This window comes from Ochotona princeps, chromosome 5, assembly GCF_030435755.1.
Source record: "Ochotona princeps isolate mOchPri1 chromosome 5, mOchPri1.hap1, whole genome shotgun sequence".
NCBI lineage: Eukaryota > Metazoa > Chordata > Mammalia > Lagomorpha > Ochotonidae > Ochotona > Ochotona princeps.
This window is the reverse complement of record NC_080836.1, coordinates 77,427,069-77,447,221: the sequence shown is the minus strand read 5'-3', so window position 1 is coordinate 77,447,221 and position 20,153 is coordinate 77,427,069. Positions and strand designations below refer to the sequence as shown.

The 20,153-nt window shown below is 38.7% G+C and overlaps 1 protein-coding gene across 1 annotated transcript in view; it reads right to left on the bottom strand.

The window, feature by feature from the left end:
* Positions 1-886: 886 nt before the first annotated feature.
* Positions 887-20,153, bottom strand: part of BMPR2 (bone morphogenetic protein receptor type 2) — a 108,784-nt gene continuing 89,517 nt past the window's right edge. The window contains exons 8-13 of the mRNA XM_058664865.1: positions 17,856-18,016; positions 15,278-15,425; positions 11,551-11,687; positions 6,998-7,170; positions 3,170-4,449; positions 887-1,896 (exon numbers count right to left, since the gene is read on the bottom strand). Of these exons, the coding sequence (XP_058520848.1) occupies positions 1,649-1,896; positions 3,170-4,449; positions 6,998-7,170; positions 11,551-11,687; positions 15,278-15,425; positions 17,856-18,016 (2,147 nt within the window). The 3' untranslated portion in view covers positions 887-1,648. The remainder of the gene's footprint in view (positions 1,897-3,169; positions 4,450-6,997; positions 7,171-11,550; positions 11,688-15,277; positions 15,426-17,855; positions 18,017-20,153) is intronic.

Genomic DNA, 20,153 nt, shown 5'->3' with positions numbered 1-20,153 from the left:
ACAAAGGAGAAATTATGAAAACAAGATTAACAAAGAAACACAGAAAAATTTAGAAAAGTCAAGTCTCGTTCTGCTCAATCAGGGCAGGGTTTGGCAGTGATGCTTTCTCCCAGGGAGATCTGGCGGGCCAGTTGAGTGGTTTTTCCACACAGTGTTTTAGGTCATGGGAAGAGGAATCATCTTCTGACAAAGTCACTTTGTCTTGGGAACATAATAAAAGATACTGCAGGATGAATACTAGGAACTACTTCAGAAATGATAATAAACAAGAACTGTAATTCCATTTGAGTCAAAGATGGCCTATTCAGAGAGCTATAATACTACACTGCTTTAACCATCAACCTATTAAAAAATGTTATCACTACAGCTTTGTAAGTTTTTGGATAAAAATGAATATGAAACATGAATATATATATATAAAATAAAATGGAAAATAAGACTGATAGTTCATTTCCTATATTTTGTTCCATGCTCTTACACACTTCTAAAACCAGAACCAAATATTTAAAAAAAAAAAAAAAAAGCCTAGAATTTGGAAGGTAAAAAGAAATGGCATTGGGCCCGGCGGTGTGGCCTAGCGGCTAAAGTCCTCGCCTTGAAAGCCCCGGGATCCCATATGGACGCCGGTTCTAATCCCGGCAGCTCCACTTCCCATCCAGCTCCCTGCTTGTGGCCTGGGAAAGCAGTTGAGGACAGCCCAATGCACTGGGACACCGCACATGTGTGGGAGACCCGGAAGAGGTTCCTGGTTCCCGGCTTCGGATCGGCGCAGCACCGGCCCGTTGTGGAGTGAATCATCGGACGGAAGATCTTCCTCTCTGTCTCTCCTCCTCTCTGTATATCTGGCTGTAATAAAATGAATAAATCTTTAAAAAAAAAAAAAAAGAAATGGCATTTTCAAATTAGGTTTTGTAGTTCCTTGTTTCAAGCCCTTTGAAATTTTATTTCTGCATTCTCCATGCTAAGGAGAGAGAAAGCAAGAAATAATGCTTTCTCCTGTGCAAAATTCACTGTCAAGAACTGACCTACAAAAAGTATGGGAGATGGGGAAGAAAAGCGTTCAAATTATGGAAGAATGTGTGACCCACTGGGAAGAGAGCTTACAAGAAAGCTTATTTGTGGCCTACAGACTATTGCACATTCAAACAAAACACAAGAGAAAAGAACATCCAACAGAGAGTGTGTTCAGGAACATATCAACACACAGACTAGCTCGTGCCCAGAAATAAAACATGAGTATCAGACACCACTGCAGTCAAACCTGTCTTAATTTGCTTCTGTTTTAATGACCTCTAGACACTGGTCCAAACTGATTATCAGCAATATGTTGTTTTTGCTTTTTTTTTCTTAAAAAAATATTTTGAGACCACTTTTGATACACACACATATAATTCTGTGGTCATAACAGACAAATATAACTTTAGCAAGACTAAACAAAAGTGCAAAAAATTAAAAAAAAAACAAAATTAAAAAATATGGAAGCATAAGCTAAATTTTTCTGCATAGCTGAAATCTATTTAAAGCAAGTCCTGGTTGCAGGAGTGGGAAGGGGTACTGACAGGGGGACAAAGCAGTTTTTTTTTTAAATATCTTCTGCATGTTTAAATGATGCAAAAAAATAATTTCACTCCGTAGGCTTGAGAACATTTCACAGACAGTTCATTCCTATATCTTTAGACACCATGGTTGTGGCAGTGCCTCCCTCTGCAAGGTAAACAGCAGTGCTGGATTTAGAATGAACTGCCCTGTCGCTGCCATTGTTGTTGACCTCACAGTCCAGCGGTTCAGTGGAGATGACCCAGGTGGAGGGACGCCACCGCTTCAGAGAATAGGGAGTTTTCACACGTTTCTTGATCTTTTCGCCAGATCCTGATTTGCCATCTTGTGTTGACTCACCTATGAAAACAAAAGTACAGAAAAATGAATGATTTCTGAAGAAACTGGTGAAAAGTAAAGGGTTAGGGCTGCAACTCACAAACAGATCAAATCAATGTTTGCAGTGTTCATGGACATTTCTTAAAGTCATGAAAACAGGCAATGTTTTTTTTTGGCAACAACCAACTTATTTTTGAGATTTTTCTTTAGCATTTGTTTATCTTTTATGTAGGCAGTGAAAAGCTTTGAGATTCTTTAAGACAAATATTTTCATAATGGGTTGAATTATTCCATAGGGCCAAGAAAGAGACAGAAAAAAAATTCAAAAGGTAAAAGTGTTGGAGAAAATTCTAAGCTTCCAACTATATTTTCAAATCCTTCAGTTTTGGTAGAAATCTTATTTGGGTAAAATGTATTGAATCATTCCAGCTAGCAGTGGATGAAACTTTAAATACATACAATATTTTTATGGGAGGGCGGACAGCAATATTACAGTACAAATTCTCTAGTAATTCCCTCTTCTCATACCTAAGAAGATGCCTTACTGAAACAAAGCCTGATAATAGGAGTAAGTCAACTAGTCCATAATACAAGCCACTCAAGCAAAGGAGAAGGGCTTTTGAGACCTGTAACCTTTCTTCAGGTCATCTTGTAAGTCCTTGACAACCAAACAACCTAACTTTCTCTCCTATGTACTATATAACATAGAGACTTTTATGTAATGATGACTGTTACCGATTTGGGGAGGCTTGATTTTCTTGTATTGTAACTCTCCTAGGGACAGAAACCAAACATCACTTTGTTTATGTTGCTAAGAGCCCACAGCACAATGCTACAGGTGTGAGAGACTCAACATGTAACTCTCACACTAAGAAACTGAGCACAACTTTGTAGTTTCTTTATAGAGACATTTTTTGAAATTTCTCTGGACTTCTAGATTTATTAAGGTTAATTTAATAAAACCTAAATGTAGATATAATAGCTGTAAATATTCACAAGTATCTCAAGTTACACTAGCATACTACTATTTTGAGTCTCAAACTGATTCAGTTTGAGAGCTGTATTATGAAACAGAAGGCATATAATGCACATAATAATTTTTCTGATGACTATTAATGTTGATTTAATTCTTTTATGATAAAATTCTAATCACATTTTTCTTAAAAATGCTGTAATTACTTCTAAGGCCCAGCCAAATGGCTTATTTTTCAAAAATGGTAAATAAAGGTAAATAGTTACTAATTGAAAACACAATCTGATCCTAAGTAAAGACACACAGGATGTCTGCACTTACTCTGCATACTGCTGCCATCCAGGATATTTGTGGCTGAAAGATCCAGAGAATTAGGCCTCTGTGCTCTTCTGGGTTTTGATGGCCCAGGATCTGTAACTGTGCTTGGAACACTTTGTGTAAGAACATCTTGTTCTGGACACGGATTGCTGTTGTTGTTATTGGAATTAGTTCGGCCACCTTCTAATGGTCGTTCCCTCCTGTCCACCAGGCGATCCAGAACACCTTCATCATGGCCAGCCTGCTGCTCTCGTCTTAGTAAAGGCTCGTGCTCATCAGGACTTGAATTAATATTCAGTCTGGTGTCTTCACTGGTAAATTGATTCTGCAGCATTTCTTGGGCCCTATGTGCCCCTATGTTGGTTGTCTGGCCAGATGGTACTGTTCCATTGGCATACTGTGTTGTGGCAGCATGGGAATTAACATTATGGCTTCTTCCCGCCACCCCATTCATAGTAACTGTCACCACATGAGGTTCTGCTGCATTGATTGTGTTCATTTTGGCAACCCCAGTTTCTACTTGTTTCAAGTTTGATTTGTGCTTGCTGCCAAATTTTAGCCGGGGTTCCTTTGTTGAATTTTTGGTGTTCAAAGGCAAACTAGTAGGCCTCTTAGGAAGGTTCTGTTGTTTGGGGAGAGGATAAATCTGAGCAGGTGGGACATCAGGAATTAGACATGCTTGCCCATTTGCAGCTTGTGTGAAGTCCTGCTGTCCAGTCACTTCTACTGCAAGCTTTATGAGTGGGTAAAGCAAGCTAGAACTGGTACTGCTTAATGGGTCTGGCCCACTGAACTGTTTCAGAGAATGTTCCATGAGATTCTCATCAGAGCTTTCTTTGAGGTTCTTATCAACTTCTTTTGGGTCTAGCTTGTTAGTCTCCAAGTCTTCTTCAGTCAGCTGTAAGCAGACAGGGGTTGGCCCGATTGACTGTGCAACATTTGTGGCATGAAGATTGGTTTCCTCTGGGTATGGCATCTCAGAAATAGTAGTCATGCCAGTGCTTGGAGTGAGACCAGTGGTGTTTGTGGTTGTCGTATTGGTGGACAGGCTGGTGACACTTGTTTCAGGGCTGGGGATTCGAGCTTGTGCTTGCTGCCGTTCATAATTAATTGAATTTCGGTTCTTCTCCCCTATTGTCAAAGGTGTGCTGGACATCGAATGCTCAGAGGAAATATTCTTCACAATGCTGTCAGTGTGATGGATAGAGTCCTCAATGTATGAGGAAGAAGAATAATCTGGGTAAGGGCCAATTTTTGGCATACGCCTGTTATGTGACAGGTTGCTTAAAAAAAAAAAAGGAAAAAAGTGTCACACTGAAAATGTACATGTATAACAAATTCTCTCCAAATTTAATATTTCTGAAATTAAAGTCCAACCTGCTTTTCATTTAATTTCTAGCTCATACTATTTTAGAAATTACTTAAAATGTCTAATCAAAACTCAGTAATTTGCTAAGTGTCAGCTGCACAAGGATTAAGCATACTGAAAAATCTACACGAATCAAGATAACTTACATAAACATCCATTTACAAGAATAAATTTAATAATGTTTATGAACCATATATTCATACAGATAATATATCTTGTGAGCAGAGGAACCATAGCTCTTACTTCTTTTGTATTTCCTTAATTCTGGATACCTTGTGTCTTACTGAACAGTACGTTACCAACTAAATACCAAAGGTCAACTCATTTAAAAAAAAATTTGAACGTTTAGATTGTTTCAAAGCCCTTCATGAAGAGGAAAAGGCTAGCAACATAATCTTTCTGGGATAGTCTTGAGCCATAGCCATGATAAGATTCAGAACTGTTCTCTAGTTATACACTGCTCTTCACAGTCGTCACATTATAATATATTTACATTATTTAAAATCAGGTTAAAATAAAAACCAGATAAACTAAACAATTAAGGTATAACACTGGGGACATTAAAATACACAACTGTTACTGGAAAAAAACAGCAATGAAAGAAACTGTGCTACGTAAGACTGATGAAGTTTAAGAGCAATGACAGGAAAAGAAAGAAGAAAAACTGTGACATAGCAAAAGAAAAGGAAGCTAAGGAGGCACAGAAGTTAATATTCAATAAAAGTAAAATGTACAATGAGAATGACTGTTGCATGAACTAGGATTTAGGGGAAACTTAGAAAGACTAGAAATGAATGTAGACTGTGAAGATGAATGACAAAGCAAAAAAAAAATAGCCAAAGCAAGCAGGCATCAAGGATTTCTTATTCCCACTCAGGAAGTGTTCCAATACCTTTAAGGTCAAAACTTAGATTCTTGAGAGGAATATAAATAGAATACTAGAGCAAATGGAAAACACAGAGATGAAGGGAATCAGAGCAGAAGACTGTCCTCAAGTATGTGTAAATGAGAAAATTGATGTTTACATTAGTTCGACTCTCTACCTTCTTTGATTTGTTAGGGCATACTTTATTTCTGAAGCTAATTCAAACTATTTATTAATTAGTAGTAAAGCTCATTTATGGCCCAAAATGCATAACAGAAATTGCTCTTGGATAAAAAGAATGGAATACAGAAAGGACTGAACAAATCAAGAGAGACAGAGAGAAGCAGATCAAGATGAAGTTGGGAGTTGAAAACTCCATCCACGTCTCCTATATCAGAGGTAGGGACTCAACTTCTTGGGTCATTTATTGTTGCTTCCCAAGGGCTACAATGGAAACTGGAGGCAGGTATCAAATTCAGGCACTCTAACACGGAACTCAGGCATTCTAACTGGCATCTTAAGCACTAGCTAAAACACCAGCCCCATCTTTTGTTTCATCTTCAATTGCAAAAAACAGATTCCATCTTGCATTGATACAAAAACATTTTCAGAAGAATGAGAATGTAGAATGAAAAATTACAACTTTAGAGGCCAGTGTTGTGGAACAGCAAGTTAAGCCACTGCCTGCAATGGTGGCATCAAATATTAGCTTGAACCAGTTCCCTGGGAAGATAGTGGAAGATGGTCCAACTGTGTGGCCTCCCTGTCTCCCACAAGTGAGACCACGATGGAGTTCTTGGCTTCTGGTTGTTATTCAGACTGGGCTATTGCAGCCATTTGGACAAGAGCTCTTGCTCTCCCTCTGTCGCCTCTCCTTCTCTTGGTGGTGTTCTGTGTTTCAAACAAACAATCCTTAAGTAATCACCTGAGATTGTTAATGTCCCTTTTAGCATTGTTATTGCTACTGCCATAAGTAATGAGGATCTAGTCCTCATTGTAGCTTCATTAGTGCCTTGGGTCACATGCTGGCATTTATTCCTGCATGAAGATGCTAGACACTCTTTTCACCACCCTAGTGTCACACTGATACCTTTGTTATATGTTCATGAACTTCACGTGGTTGAAGGTGCACTATTTCCCACCCCCCATGGTGGATTGTACTCAAGGGGATACATTATGGAATGCGGCAGAAATTATTATGTTCGTAAGTGGAAACAGAGAGAAGTAAGTCCTCATACATGTACTACAAGGATGGACTCACAACAAAATGGCTGATAATCTAAATTGTTGGGAGATAACTCAGGGGTAACATGATGAATTTGTGAAAATTCACAAAAGACACCCATTGTGAGTGGAGGGAAGAACAGAGGAGAGGAAAGGGAACTTGGGGAGGGAGATGGGAAACCCCAGCGCCTATTAAACTGTATCATAAAACAATAAAAAAATTCTCATTTCCTTAGAAGAAAAATTACAACATTAGATCATATAAGTTAAGGACTGCAACATTGGACCGGTTTAACATAATTTATTTGCTATTATTTGTTCAGTATCAGATTCCAATACTGGCTACTAGATGCTAAAGCCCACAGGTTCTTACCGCTCATTCTGCATAGCAGTAGACATTGGATTGACTGTTGGGCTCACAGACTTGTTCCTTTCCCATATCATCATAAGTTCAGCCATCCTCTCCTCAGCACACTGCGCAGTGAGCCGAGCCTCGGCATCCTGGTCCCAGCAGTCTTCTATTGTCTCCTTGAGTGATCTCACTGCCTAGGATACAAAGCACATGACAGTGTGTTTTCAAAAAAAGTAGTGAATGTTTTTGTTTACAAGATGAAGTCTTTTCATTTTTTAAAAATTAGGCATCAAACTTTGTATCTGCTCTGACAGTTATACTTCATGTACTTTTAAACATTTTTTTTCTTTAAAGATTAATGTGAAAGGCAGAGTTACCTAGACAGAGAAGAGACAACAAAAATCTTCCAGCTACTGATTCACTATCTAACTAGCTGTAATGGCTGGGACTTGGCCAGGCCAAAAGGAGGAGCCAGGAGCTTCATCCAGGTCTCGCACTTGCGTGGCAAGGGCCCAAACACGTGGGCCATCTTCTGCTCTTCTGTGGCTTTCTCAAGTCACTGGCAGAGAGCTGGACTGGAAGTGGAGCAGCCAGGACTCAAAACCATGGATGGGCTGGCGCATCCTCGCCTTGAATGCGACGGGATCCCATATGGGCCCCAGTTCTAATCCCGGAGGCTCCACTTTCCCTCCAGCTCCCTGCTTGTGGCCTGGGAATGAAGTCGAGGACTGCCCAAAGCCTTGGAATACTGCATCCATGTGGCAGACCCGAAAGAGGTGCTGGGCTCCTGGCTTCGGATTAGCTCAGCTCCAGCTGTTGCAGCTGCTTGGGGAGCGAATCATGGAAGATCTTCCTCCCTGTATTTCCTCCTCTCTGTATATCTGACTTTGCAATGAAAACAAATAAACCTTTTTAAAAAAAGTGTAAAAAAAAAAAAACAAAAAACCATGGGATGCCAGCATTGTAGAAGAGCCGAATCCAGTGTACCAAATGCCAGCACTGAAACATTTATTTTCAAAATGACGGTTTTATATTAGGGTTGCTACATTCAGAAAAATAAAAATGTTAGTATACCAATTTAAACTTGAATTTCAGAGAAACAACAAATACATTTTTATTATAAACAGAATCCTATTTTAGGACAATATCCTTTTCAGCAGTCTTAGAAACATTTTCAGTATTTCCAAATAATCTAGGTTATGCAATCAAAGTTCAACTTTTAACCTGAAAGGTGTTTAATAGTGTTCTTCTTGGACATAGGTTACTGCATCCGGGGGAGACTCAGCTGGAGTTCCTGGCTCCTGTTTTCAATCTGCCCAGAGTTGACTGTTGTGATCTTTGGACAGTGAATGGAACATATTGATCTCTGTGTGGGATGCTGGTGCTTGAAGGTGGAAGGTTAGCTTGCTAGCCGCAGCACTGACCCCTAAACATATTTCTTAGAAGTGGACTAATTATTACAAATCCCTTACTTAGCAATCAAATCTAAATTGGAAGAAAAAGAGATTTACAGATTCATGTATATATAATGCCTACTACATATTGACAGGATTGCTGAGATAGTTCAAAATAATAGATTACATTTTCTGTTTAAATAAAATAACCTAAGAAGATTAAAGCTGTATTTCAGCTGAATAAGAGGCACTCTACTATATGGTTGGTACTTTATTTTTTAAGATTTCTTTTTAATTTTTGTAATTTTTTTTATTGGAAAGACAGATATACAGAGAGGAGGAAAGATCTGCCATTTGCTGGTTCACTCCCCAAGTGGCTGCAATGGCCAGAGCTGAGCTGATCTGAAGCCAGGAGCCAAGAGGTTCCTCCAGGTCTCCTACATGGGTGTCCTTGACTGCTTTCCCATGCCACAAACAACAAGCTGGATGGGAAGTGGACCAGCTGGGACATGAACTGGCACCTATAAGGGATCCTGGTGCATGCAAGGCTAGGATTTAGCCACCAGGTGATCACACTGGGCTGAGGTTGGTACTTCTGATCAATCCTGGTACAGTATTTGGCCTCTCTCCTGCTCTCAGGGACCTCTTAAACATCTGTCTCAGCTCCCACATCAGGGACTACACTTTGGACGCAATTTTGGCCATATGTGCTTGACAACAGGCTCTTCAACTGCCTTCCACTTAAAAAAGATTTCAATCTTTAAAGGAAACAGAAGCCAGTGCTGAAGACAATGTACTGATAAAAGTAGATCAATGTAGATAAGGTGCAATCAAATTTGTATGGGGCCCGGCGGCGTGGCCTAGTGGCTAAAGTCCTCACCTTGAATGCCCCGGGACCCCATATGGGCGCCGGTTCTAATCCCGGCAGCTCCACTTCCCATCCAGCTCCCTGCTTGTGGCCTGGGAAAGCAGTTGAGGACAGCCCAAAGCTTTGGAACCCTGCATCCGTGTGGGAGACCCGGAAGAGGTTCCTGGTTCCTGGCTTCGGATCGGCTCAGCACCAGCCATTGCAGCTCACTTGGGGAGTGAATCATCGGACAGAGGATCTTCCTCTCTGTTTCTCCTCTCTGTATATTTGATTTTGCAATAAAAATAAATAAATCTTTAAAAAAAGTTTGTATGAAAATAGGTAATGTGTATGTAGTCCTTCTCTGAAATGAAAACAACTGTCAGGATCCAGAATGAATATATTCTAATCTTTCCAAGAGAATCTAAAATTGAAATGTGAAAATATATAACAAAATTATTTAATCGTTTAATTACTTTTTTCATTTCTTTCTCACCATCAAGAAATTTATGGATGTTGCATAAAAAGTACCACAGTACACTGACGATGGGGAATGTAAACTAGTAAAACCATAATGGAATACAGAATGAATATTCCTCAGGAATCTGAAAATAGAGCTGCCATATGACTTAGGTATCCCCACCTCTCCCGGAACCTTACCCAGAGGGAATGAAACCAAGCAATATGAAAGAGTGATTTTAATCTTCATGTTCTTAGTGGCTCAAGTCACCATAGCTAAGATATGGAATCAACCCAGATACTTGATAAGGAGATTGTGTTAAATATACATAATGGAATACTACTCAGCCATGTAAAATGAAAGCCTGTCTTTGTAACAATGTGGATGCAACTGGAGATCATTATACTCAGTGAAATGGCCAATCCCAAAAAGACGAATACCTATGCTTTCCTTGATTTGTGGTAATTTCAATTTACAGAGTATAAAAAACGTCTATGCATAAAATCTGTACTTTGAGATTGGACTATTGTTTACAGCCCTGTATCTACTCCTGAGGAACAGGTTTGTTTTTTCACTCACTACTTGTGGAAGTTGTTATTTAGTGGAGGGCTGAGCTGTGTTAGCAAATTAAAAGTACATCATTGTAAAATTTAAAGAAAAATAAGGAACAAGGAGTGAGGATGACAGCAAGGGATGAAGGGTGAAGTGGGAAATATTATGTTATTAAAACTGTATTTGTAAAACACATGAAATTGTTTTTTATTAAAAAAAAAAGGAAAACCAAAAATGATTTATTTGTATACTAAAAATCTTGGTTTGTGCTTCAACAGATAAAGCTAGCTCTTTGAAAGCCAGCATCACATGTGAGCATGATGGAATCCTATGTAAGTATGATACCATATTCCATTTTCATGCTAATGTGCCTAGCAAAGCAGGTGATGAGGGCCCTTATAATCCCTATGGGAGACGCGGATGGAGTTCCTGACTCTTGGCTTCCAGCTGGCCCAAGTCCAGCCACTGCAGCTATTTGGGGAGTGAACCAGCAGGTGGAATCTCTCTCTTTATCCTTTTCAATCTCTCTCCCTCCCTCCCCATGTGTCACTCTGCTAAATAAATATTTCAAAAATTATCTGAGGGGCACATGTTGTAATGTAATGGATTAAGCCAGTGTGCAATGCTGGCATCCTATAGGGGTGCCAGTTCAACCCCGATTGCTCCATTTCTGGTGTAGCTTGCTGCTAACACACCTGGCAAAAGATGAAAGACTGCTCAAGCTTTCGGGTCTCTGCTGTCACCTGGAAGACCCACAGAAGCTCCTGATCCAGCCCCAGCTATTTAAGCCATTTGGGGAGTGAACGAGAGGATGAAAGATCACTCTTGTATCTCTTCCTCTCTCTGTAACTCTGAATTCAAAATAAAAAAAATCTTCAAAAAATATGAATGTTTATGTGTACAAATGTATGTAAGATATTTTCAGTGGTGTAAAAAAATGTATTCAAATTGCAGGAACCTTTACAGATATTTCATTATTTGAACTCTATTTCTAATGAGCAGAATTCACAGGTTGCAGCGTGGCCTCTTTTAGGTGTAGCCTAAATTTCTGTCACTGAATATGTAAGCCTGAACTGCTTAACAATATTATTAGCAATGTTATAAAAAGAAGAGGATGGAATTTCAATAACGTTTCAACTATCAATATGTTAAAGTCAGCTGCTATTCAATCTGACAACCCTTAGACATATCATTAGTCTCTCTAAATAGTGTTTGATGTTTGTAGACAATTATTAGCATTATGAAGTTTATTTTTTGCATCAAACATTAAATCATGTTCAGTTCTGAAGCCCTCTTTTGAATCATTTTGTATTCTTCTTACCAGGCTGTTTTCTTTCCAGGCTTCTGGGAACTTGGGTCTCTGTTTTTCCCTAGAAACAAGAACCTGCATATCTTCAAAAGTGGGATGGTTTCCAACTTCTGTTTGAAAAGCCATTTGGTACTCTGGTACAGATTCACCTGTATATTTGTAAAAACAGAATACAATTTCCAATCATCATAAATAATAGAGTAAAAGTGGATAATTCTGATGTGTACATATTAAACCCTTTCAGGCACACCTTGAAATCCCAAAGACCCTGATGCAGGTTTAATACATTATTAGTAAATGCTTTCCTTATGTGAATCTCAATAATTTATTGATAGATCCAAGGTTAGTTTCAATGAGAGGCAGGAATTTTAAAAAGACTTCTAGCTGAGGGAAAAACAAGTTATCATATTTATAATATATATTTAATATTTGAAAATTGTCTTGACTCTGAAGCTACACAGGGAGACAGAATGGCGCAAATGACAGGCAAATCTAAGATCTAGTTAAATAAACACCCATATAAATAAGTGGCATGAATAGTTATCATGTCTTATGTCATCATACAGCCAGACCGTAACAAATGTCACAAAATTTCTATGATAATGACCACTTGACAAGAATCAACACGTTGGCCCCTGTGTGGTAGCCTAGCAGCTAAAGTCCTTGCCTTGCATGGGTGCCGGTTCTATTTCCAGCAGCCCCACTTCCCGTCCAGTTCCCTGGCTGTGACCTGGAAAAGCAGTCCAGGACGGCCCAAAGCCTTGGGATCCTGCACCCATGTGGGAGACCTGGAAGAGGTTTCAGGCCACTGGCTTCAGATCAGCTCAGCACCGGCCATTACAGCAGCTTGGGGAGTGACTCAGCAGATGGAAGATCTTCCTCTCTGTATTTCCTCCTCTCTGTATATACGACCTTCCAATAAAAGTAAAATCTTTTTTAAAAAATTAACATGTTGATTTTTCAAAAAATTCCTCTTCCCAAGTGGTATTTAGGTCAAGAATTTTAAAATATCCTTAATTATTCTACTATTGCCTAATAATCTTGTTTATTGTTAATAAACAATCAACTGTGATGAGAGCTTCTGATACTTATAAAATACAATGGAAGAATTTTATATTTATTACATGCTACTCTCTACATTTAGCAATATATTTATGCGAGTTCTGTGTTTATTTTTTTCAAGATGCTTATTTTTATTTGAAAGACTAGAGAGAGAAAAAGAAAAGATAGAGGTTGTCCCTCTGCTGGTTTACTGCTCAAATAGCCACAACCGCCAGAGTTGAAGTGATCCAAAGCCAGGAGCCAGGAGCCAGGAGCTTCTGTCAAGACTTCCTTGTGGGTGCAGAAACCCAAGGACTTAGAACGTCCTCTGCTGCTTTCCCAGGCCAGAAGCAGGGACCGGCATCAGAGGTAAAGCAGTCAGGACACAAACTGACACTATGTGGGATGCTAGTGCTTCAGCAGGAACGCTGGCCTACATGCTTGAATTCTTTTCAGCTTCTCTGTCATTGTTAGAATATAAGAATGCACTATATCCCCAGCCTGGGCTTTCTCAATACTTTTTCTTCCTATACCTCAGCAATATGATTTCTGTCTTCTCTATTCCATAGAAACTACTCTGCTGCTTCTCAGGGAGTCTATTAGCAGGCGTCTGGAATCAAAAGTGGAGCTGGAAGTGAACTCAGGCATTCTGATACCACCTGTTCTAAGCAGTGTCTTAATGGCCACACCTAACTATGATTCCTCTATTTTATTTTTTATTTAAGGATTTGTTCATTTATTTGAAAGGCAAGGCAGCAGAGAGGGGGAGACATAGAGGGATCTTCCTTGTGCTGGATTATTCCCAAAACAGCCAAATCTAGATCAGAGTGAAATCGGGAGCACTTCCTGGTCACCCTTGTTGGTGACAAGGATCCAAGCACTCAGGCCATTTTCTGCTGCCTTCCCAAGTGCATTAGCAGGGAGCTGGACAAGAAGGAGAGCGGCCAAGATGCACATCAGCGCTCCAGGACTGGATGTCAATGCTGTTAGAGACAGCTTAACCTACTGGTCCTTTGCCCTTCTATTTTGATTCTGTTCTACACATCTACTGAAGCAATCTCTGCAAACAAGATTTAATTATTTTCTCTTATTCAAACATCCGACACTGTTTTTTGTTTAACAGATTAAAAGCAATAGTCACTTTTTAAATAAAATTTTTTAAAATGCTGCTGACATGCACTAAATCCGATGAAAGAAACCTTTTAATTAGACATGCTTATACAACAAACATCCTGGATACTCAAATAAAAAAAAACTCGGGATCAAAGTTCTAATCATAGGATATTTGTGATACTATGGCAATTATTCCTTTCAGAAAAATGCCATTCTGGCATTTTTCAAAATTTAATTTAATTTTTATTTAGGATTTCCCCCCCTAACTCCCACCCCTCAACACAGAATGGTATTTTTAATATTCTGGAAAACATTTACTTCTAAATAACAAGTGATTTATCCTTATCGATCTCAATAATCATATTTTAAAAAACATTTATTCATTTACTTGAAAGCAGATTCAGAGAAAGGGAGATGTCCTCCACAAGCTGGACCACTACCCAAATGGCCATGACAGCCAGGGTTGAGCCAATTTGTAGTCATCCACATGTGTGTACAAGCACAGCCGTTAGGGCCAAGTCCCACTGCTTTCCTAATCAGCAGACAGCTGGACTGGAAGCGAAGAAACAACTCAGACTTGCACCCATGTAGGAAGCTGGCATAGCAGGCACTGCCCTAACTTGCTACACCACAATGTTGTCCCCAATAATCGCTATCCTACTTGATTATACTTTAGAATTATAAATTAATGTTTAATGTCTTTAAAGTAAAACAGTCCAATACCACTATTAATATTTTCATTAACTAGCTTAATTTCATAAATTTTCCCAAAGCTGAATCCTTTCATTGATATTATTCCTATAAGAGACTACATGTCGAACCATTTTGTACAGCAAGAGCACCACAAAAAAATGTAATCCACTTGTAGTTAAAGCTTTTATATAACAGTGGTGTAATTCTAACAATGAAAAATACCCTATGAATACATTTGATGATTTCAAGTAAGCCTCATCAAATAAGCATTCATAAATGTTGAATGTTCTTGAAAAGGAATAAATGAAGAATAGGAAAGAAAAGAAAGAAAAAGGAAAGAAAGGAAGCAGGAAGTAAAAAGTGTTCACTGATAGGGCCCAGTGCAGTAGCCTAGCGGTTAAAGTCCTCGCATCACACGCACTGGGATCCCAAATGAGGGCCAGTTCTAATCCCGGTAGCCCCACTTCCGATCCAGCTCCCTGCTTGTGGCCTGGGAAGGCTATCAAAGATGGTCCAGGGCCTTGGGACTCTGAACCTGCGTGGGAGACCCAGACAAGGCTCCTGGCTTCAGATTAGCTCAGCTCCAGCTGTTCTGGCCACTTGGGGAGTGAGTTGCTGGAGGCTCTTTCTCTCTCTTTCCTTCTCTCTGTAAATCTGACTTTCCAATAAAAAAAAAATCTTTACAAAAGAAACAAAAAAACCCACAAAAATACAAAAAGCAACTTTCTGATTTACATCCTTCAGCATATGTTTCTGAACACTAGATGGCAATAAACTAAAGGTTTAAGTGAAAGAACAAAGATTATTGCACAGAAATTATATTAATATAAATAAAAAATAAGATAAAATTGCTACACTTCAAAATATGTGAACTTCTGAGAGCAGTTCTTACCTGGGAAGAGGTCTGTACATCTCATAAATATCTCCCAATAGATTAATCCAAGTGCATACATGTCTACTTGTTTCAAAGCCGACTCACAGTCCCTTAGATTCACAGCTCCTTCTAGCACTTCTGGTGCCATGTATCTGATTGTACCAACCTAATAATTAGTGATATTTTTCAGAATCAAAATAGAGCATGTTATAAAGGGTAGTAGACATTAGATCAGAAGTTACATATATAAACTTTAGTCATGGACCCAAAGCATGTCATTGAGCCTTCGTATTCAATTTTTTTTCTGTAAATGCCTTCTCTGAATAATTAAACTGTGGTAAATCTATTTTAGTGAATACTATAAATTAAAATGAGTAAGACAGACATCCCTATGTGTACCAATATATAAAACGGTTAGGAGGGGCAAGGGTTTGGGATAGCATTTAAGATGCCCCTTGGAATGTTTGCATACCTTCTCAGAGTGCCTGGGTTTAAGTTCCAGCTACACTCCTGACTCGTTTCAGGTTAACGCCCCACAAGGGAAGTAGCAGGTGAAAGCTCAAATCGTTGGATCCCTGCTACCCATGTAAGAGCCCTGGATTAAGTTCCTGGCTGTTGCAAGGATCTGGAGAGTGAACCAGTGATCTATTTCTGTCCATCTGTTTTTCTCTCTCTTTAAGATGATTTATTTATTCATTTGGAAGACTAAATGACAAACAGAGAGATAAAAAATTGGAAGGGGTATGTTCTTTTTTCTCAAACTTTAAAAAACATTTATTATTTATTTGTATTTGAAAATCTGAATGGCAAATTTTACAGGGAGAGAACTTCCTTCTGTTGTTTCATTCCCCATATGCCCACAATGACCAGAGCAGAGCTGATACAAAGCTGAGATCCAGGAGCTTCTGCCAAATCACCCACATGGATGCAAGCCCCCAAGGACTAGGGAAACATGCTCTCTGCCTTCCCAGGCCATAAGCAGGTAGCTGGATGGGAAGTGCAGCAACTGGGACACAAACCAGCACCCATATAGGATGCCGATACTGCAGGTGGAGGATTAGCTTGATGCACCACGGCACCAACCCTGGGAAGGATATGTTTTACACTAATGGTGGAAGATGTACTGCCTTATCTTAAACTTAATAATTTTATGTGTTTTTTAAAAGATTTATTTATTTATTTGAAAGGCAGAGTTATTTACACACACACACACACACAAACACACAGAGGATGAGACTCTTCTGTTTTCCAAGTCACTCCCCAGGAACAGGCCAAGTTAAAGTCAGGAACCAGAAACTCCATCAGGGTTTCCTATGTGAGTGACAAGAGCCTAAGCACTTGGACCATGTTCTGTTGATTTCCTAGGCAAGCTAACAGTGAACTTGATTGGAAGTGGAGCAGCTGAGACTTGAACCAACATTCACAGGGCATGCCAAATGTTGCAACTGATAGTTTAACCTGCGTGTCACAAGGTGGGCACTGGTTACTTTTCTCTTGCTTTAAAAGAGAGTTGGCATTGTAGCACAACACATAAAGCTACCGCTTCTGAAGCTGGTGCACCGGCTCAACTGGCTAATCCTCAACGCCAAGTGCTGGAATTCCATATGGGCACAGTTTGTGTCATGGTTGCTCCACTTCTCATCCAGCTCCCTATTTATGGCCTGGAAAACAATAGAAATTGATTGTAAGCCTGGAGACCCTGCACCTGTATGGGAGATCTGGAAAAAGCTCCTGGCTCTGGGCTTCAGATTAGCTCAGCTAATCTGGCTAGCTCTGGCAGTTGTGGCAATTTGGGGAGTAAGCCAGTGGGTAGAAGGTCTTTGTGCAAATCTACCTTCCAACAACAACAACAACAACAACAAAATGTTAAAAAAAAAAAAAAAAAAAAAAAGCTGCTGTTTCTGACACCAACATCCCAAGTCCCGTCTGCTCTGCAAAGCTGGATTCCAGGTTCCTGGGTTTGGTTTGGGCCATCCTTTGTTACTGAGGCCATTGGACAGTGAACTAGCAGATGAAGATTCACTAATTCATTCTCCCTCTCTTGCTCTGCCTTTCAAATAATCTTAAAAAAGAGTGAATTGGCAAAAACTGGCATTGTGGCACCATGGGTGAAGTGCCTCCTTATGGTGCCAACATTTTGAACTAGAACAGTTTGAGTCTAGTCACTCTTCCTATCCAGCTCCCTGCTAACGTGCCAGAGAAAGCAGTGGAAGTATTTGAGCCCCTGCATCCTATGTGGGAGACCAGGACAGAGTTCCTGGCTCCTGGCTTCAAAATGGCTCAGACCTAGCCATTGAGGTCATTCATGGGGTGAACAAAACATGAAAAAAACTGCTATTCTTCTCCCCTTCTTGACACTCTGTTTTTCTAATTACAAAAAAAAAAAAACTTTGAAAAAAGAAAAAAAGGGGGTGACAGTGATTTCCAAAATAAACAGATGAAATTTACAAAGGTCTTTATGCAATAGTTTTGGTATTTCCAAATTTTACAAGTTCCAATATTCCATAGCTGGAATATAGAGATAATTGTGCTGAGCAGTGCATTTTTTTAATGTAGTTAATTCATAATTTCAAAGCTACATTTTGTATACACCTACTTCACTTATGGCTGCATTATCTTCCTCCCCTGGGCGTACAAGTCTGTTTCCAGTCAGCCTCATGGACAACCCAAAGTCACTAATAACACAGGTACCATCATTTTTCACCAGGACATTTCTGCTGTTTAAATCTCTATGGGAAATTGCAGGTTTATAATGATCTGTTTGGGGAATAATAAAAATATTAGATAATAGGAAATACATGAATACAGTAAAATACTTGAATATAGAAGAAATGTTAGTTTTCTTCCCGTTAATTTTCTAATAACAAAAGACACAAGAATCAAAACTTCAAAGTGGTTATTACTACTTTCTAATATATTTTATAACATAATTCCCACTACCTATACAGTTAATAAAGCATTAGGCATTCAGCTGAAACTAACAGCAAACAATCTGCTGCTTCGGACTCTAACACCAACCTATTTTTTTCTATTAACTTCAGGGCAGCAATAGGAGATAATACAGAAAGCAGTGTCTGGCATAAACACCAAAAAGTCATCCTGTTTAAAACAAATCAATGGAAAACTAATGTGGCTCCAAAGCTTCTTCTATAAATCTTATACTGTTCTCCCGTAGCTTTGCAAATCAAGCCTGTTACAGTACATCACAGCTCTGCCCTATGGTTTGGCCATGTTTCTTAGCTCCTCAGTTCATCGCATCTAACTAGAAATGGTTTTACAATTAATTGGGAAAACACAAGTATTTTCTGTTTTTTTTCAGAACCAGAACAGTATTACACTTCACATGAATCTAAAAGACCTGAAACATAATAGACAATAAATACTTGCTGAATGAAAGAATGAATCTAACTTCAGCTCTCATAAAGAAACACCATGTTGTTTCCCCCTCTCTATAAGGAAACTGTATCAATGTAACATTAAATAAAACCACACTTCTGGAAACAAACAAAAACTGTATAGCACAGGTAGACTCAGTATTTCGATGTTATTCAATTACTGAACATTAAACTGCAATTTAACAAACTGTAACACAGGAAAGAAATTCCTCTGATATTAAAAAAATCAATGAACAGTATAATTTGCAGAAAAATAATGGTTAACAAGTTTCTTCAAGTGAAAGTTCACTTGTTTCTTATTTTTCTCCCTTATCCATTTCCTGTTCCAATCTTCAAATCCTGTATTTCTTCCTCTGATAAAACCAGATCTAAGTATACGTGGCATAATCTTAAGCTAACATTTATATACAAAATTGTATGCAAACAATAGAAAATGTACAATGTAAAACATCAAATCAACATTCAAAGTAAAAGATTTTATACTTTAGAGTAAATCTAGTTAATAACGAGAAGAATGTGCAAGAAGTCTGTGAGACAGGCAGTAGGGAACATAAGGTAGTGTATTTTCTGCTATTACAAACAAGGGAAAATAAATGAGAGAGAGAGACTGCCATTTAGAGATGACTTTCCCCCTTTAAATTCCTTCAGATTCACTATAATCTTTTTTACCTTGGTAAGTGTATGTGTTTACTCTCTGTACACACACAGAGAAAGAGAGAGAGAGACAGAGAGAGAAGGACCTGGATCTGCACAAACTACTGAACATTAATTTTCAGGTGTAGTTTGAATAACCTTTTTTATTACATTTCTCTTTAGCAATAACATGCACTATTGTTACTGTAAGAAAAAGTTTATAGGGAGAACTAATTATAGATAAGTAAATAGGTTCAACTTATTATTATTATTAATAGATAATAATTTTATTCCTTACTACCAAATTTATAGTCCTCACACAAAAAAGTTACATCTGAACACACTGGGAAAATCTAATTTTCTGAATAAACACTTTTTAGTATTTTTAAAACAGTGTACATGAGTCCAGTGCATGGTGCAGCAAGCTAAGCCTCTACCTGTGGTGCCTGCATCCCATATGGCACTAGTTCAAGTTCAGAGGCTCTACTTCCTAGCTCAAGTTCTTGGAGCCCTGCAGCCACATGGCAAGACGTTCAGGGCCCCTGGTTCCAAACCAGCCCAACTCTGGCCATTATAGTCTTTTGGGGAGTTAACTAGCAGATAGATCTCTGTCTCTCCTCTTTCTGTAACTCTTCCTTTCAAACGAAAATAAGTCTTTAAAAAGTATACAAGAAAATACTTTTAAGTAAATAAAATCATAAATGTAAGCAGCTACTATACATATTTTATATGCAGTGGTCTTTAGATACTCAGTTTTGAAAAGATAACTGATGATTACATTAGCTAATTTAGACAAAAAAGAGTGATTCCTTTGATAAAAAAAATCAAGTGACAGTATGATCTGAAAAAAGAGTTAACAGCTCCGT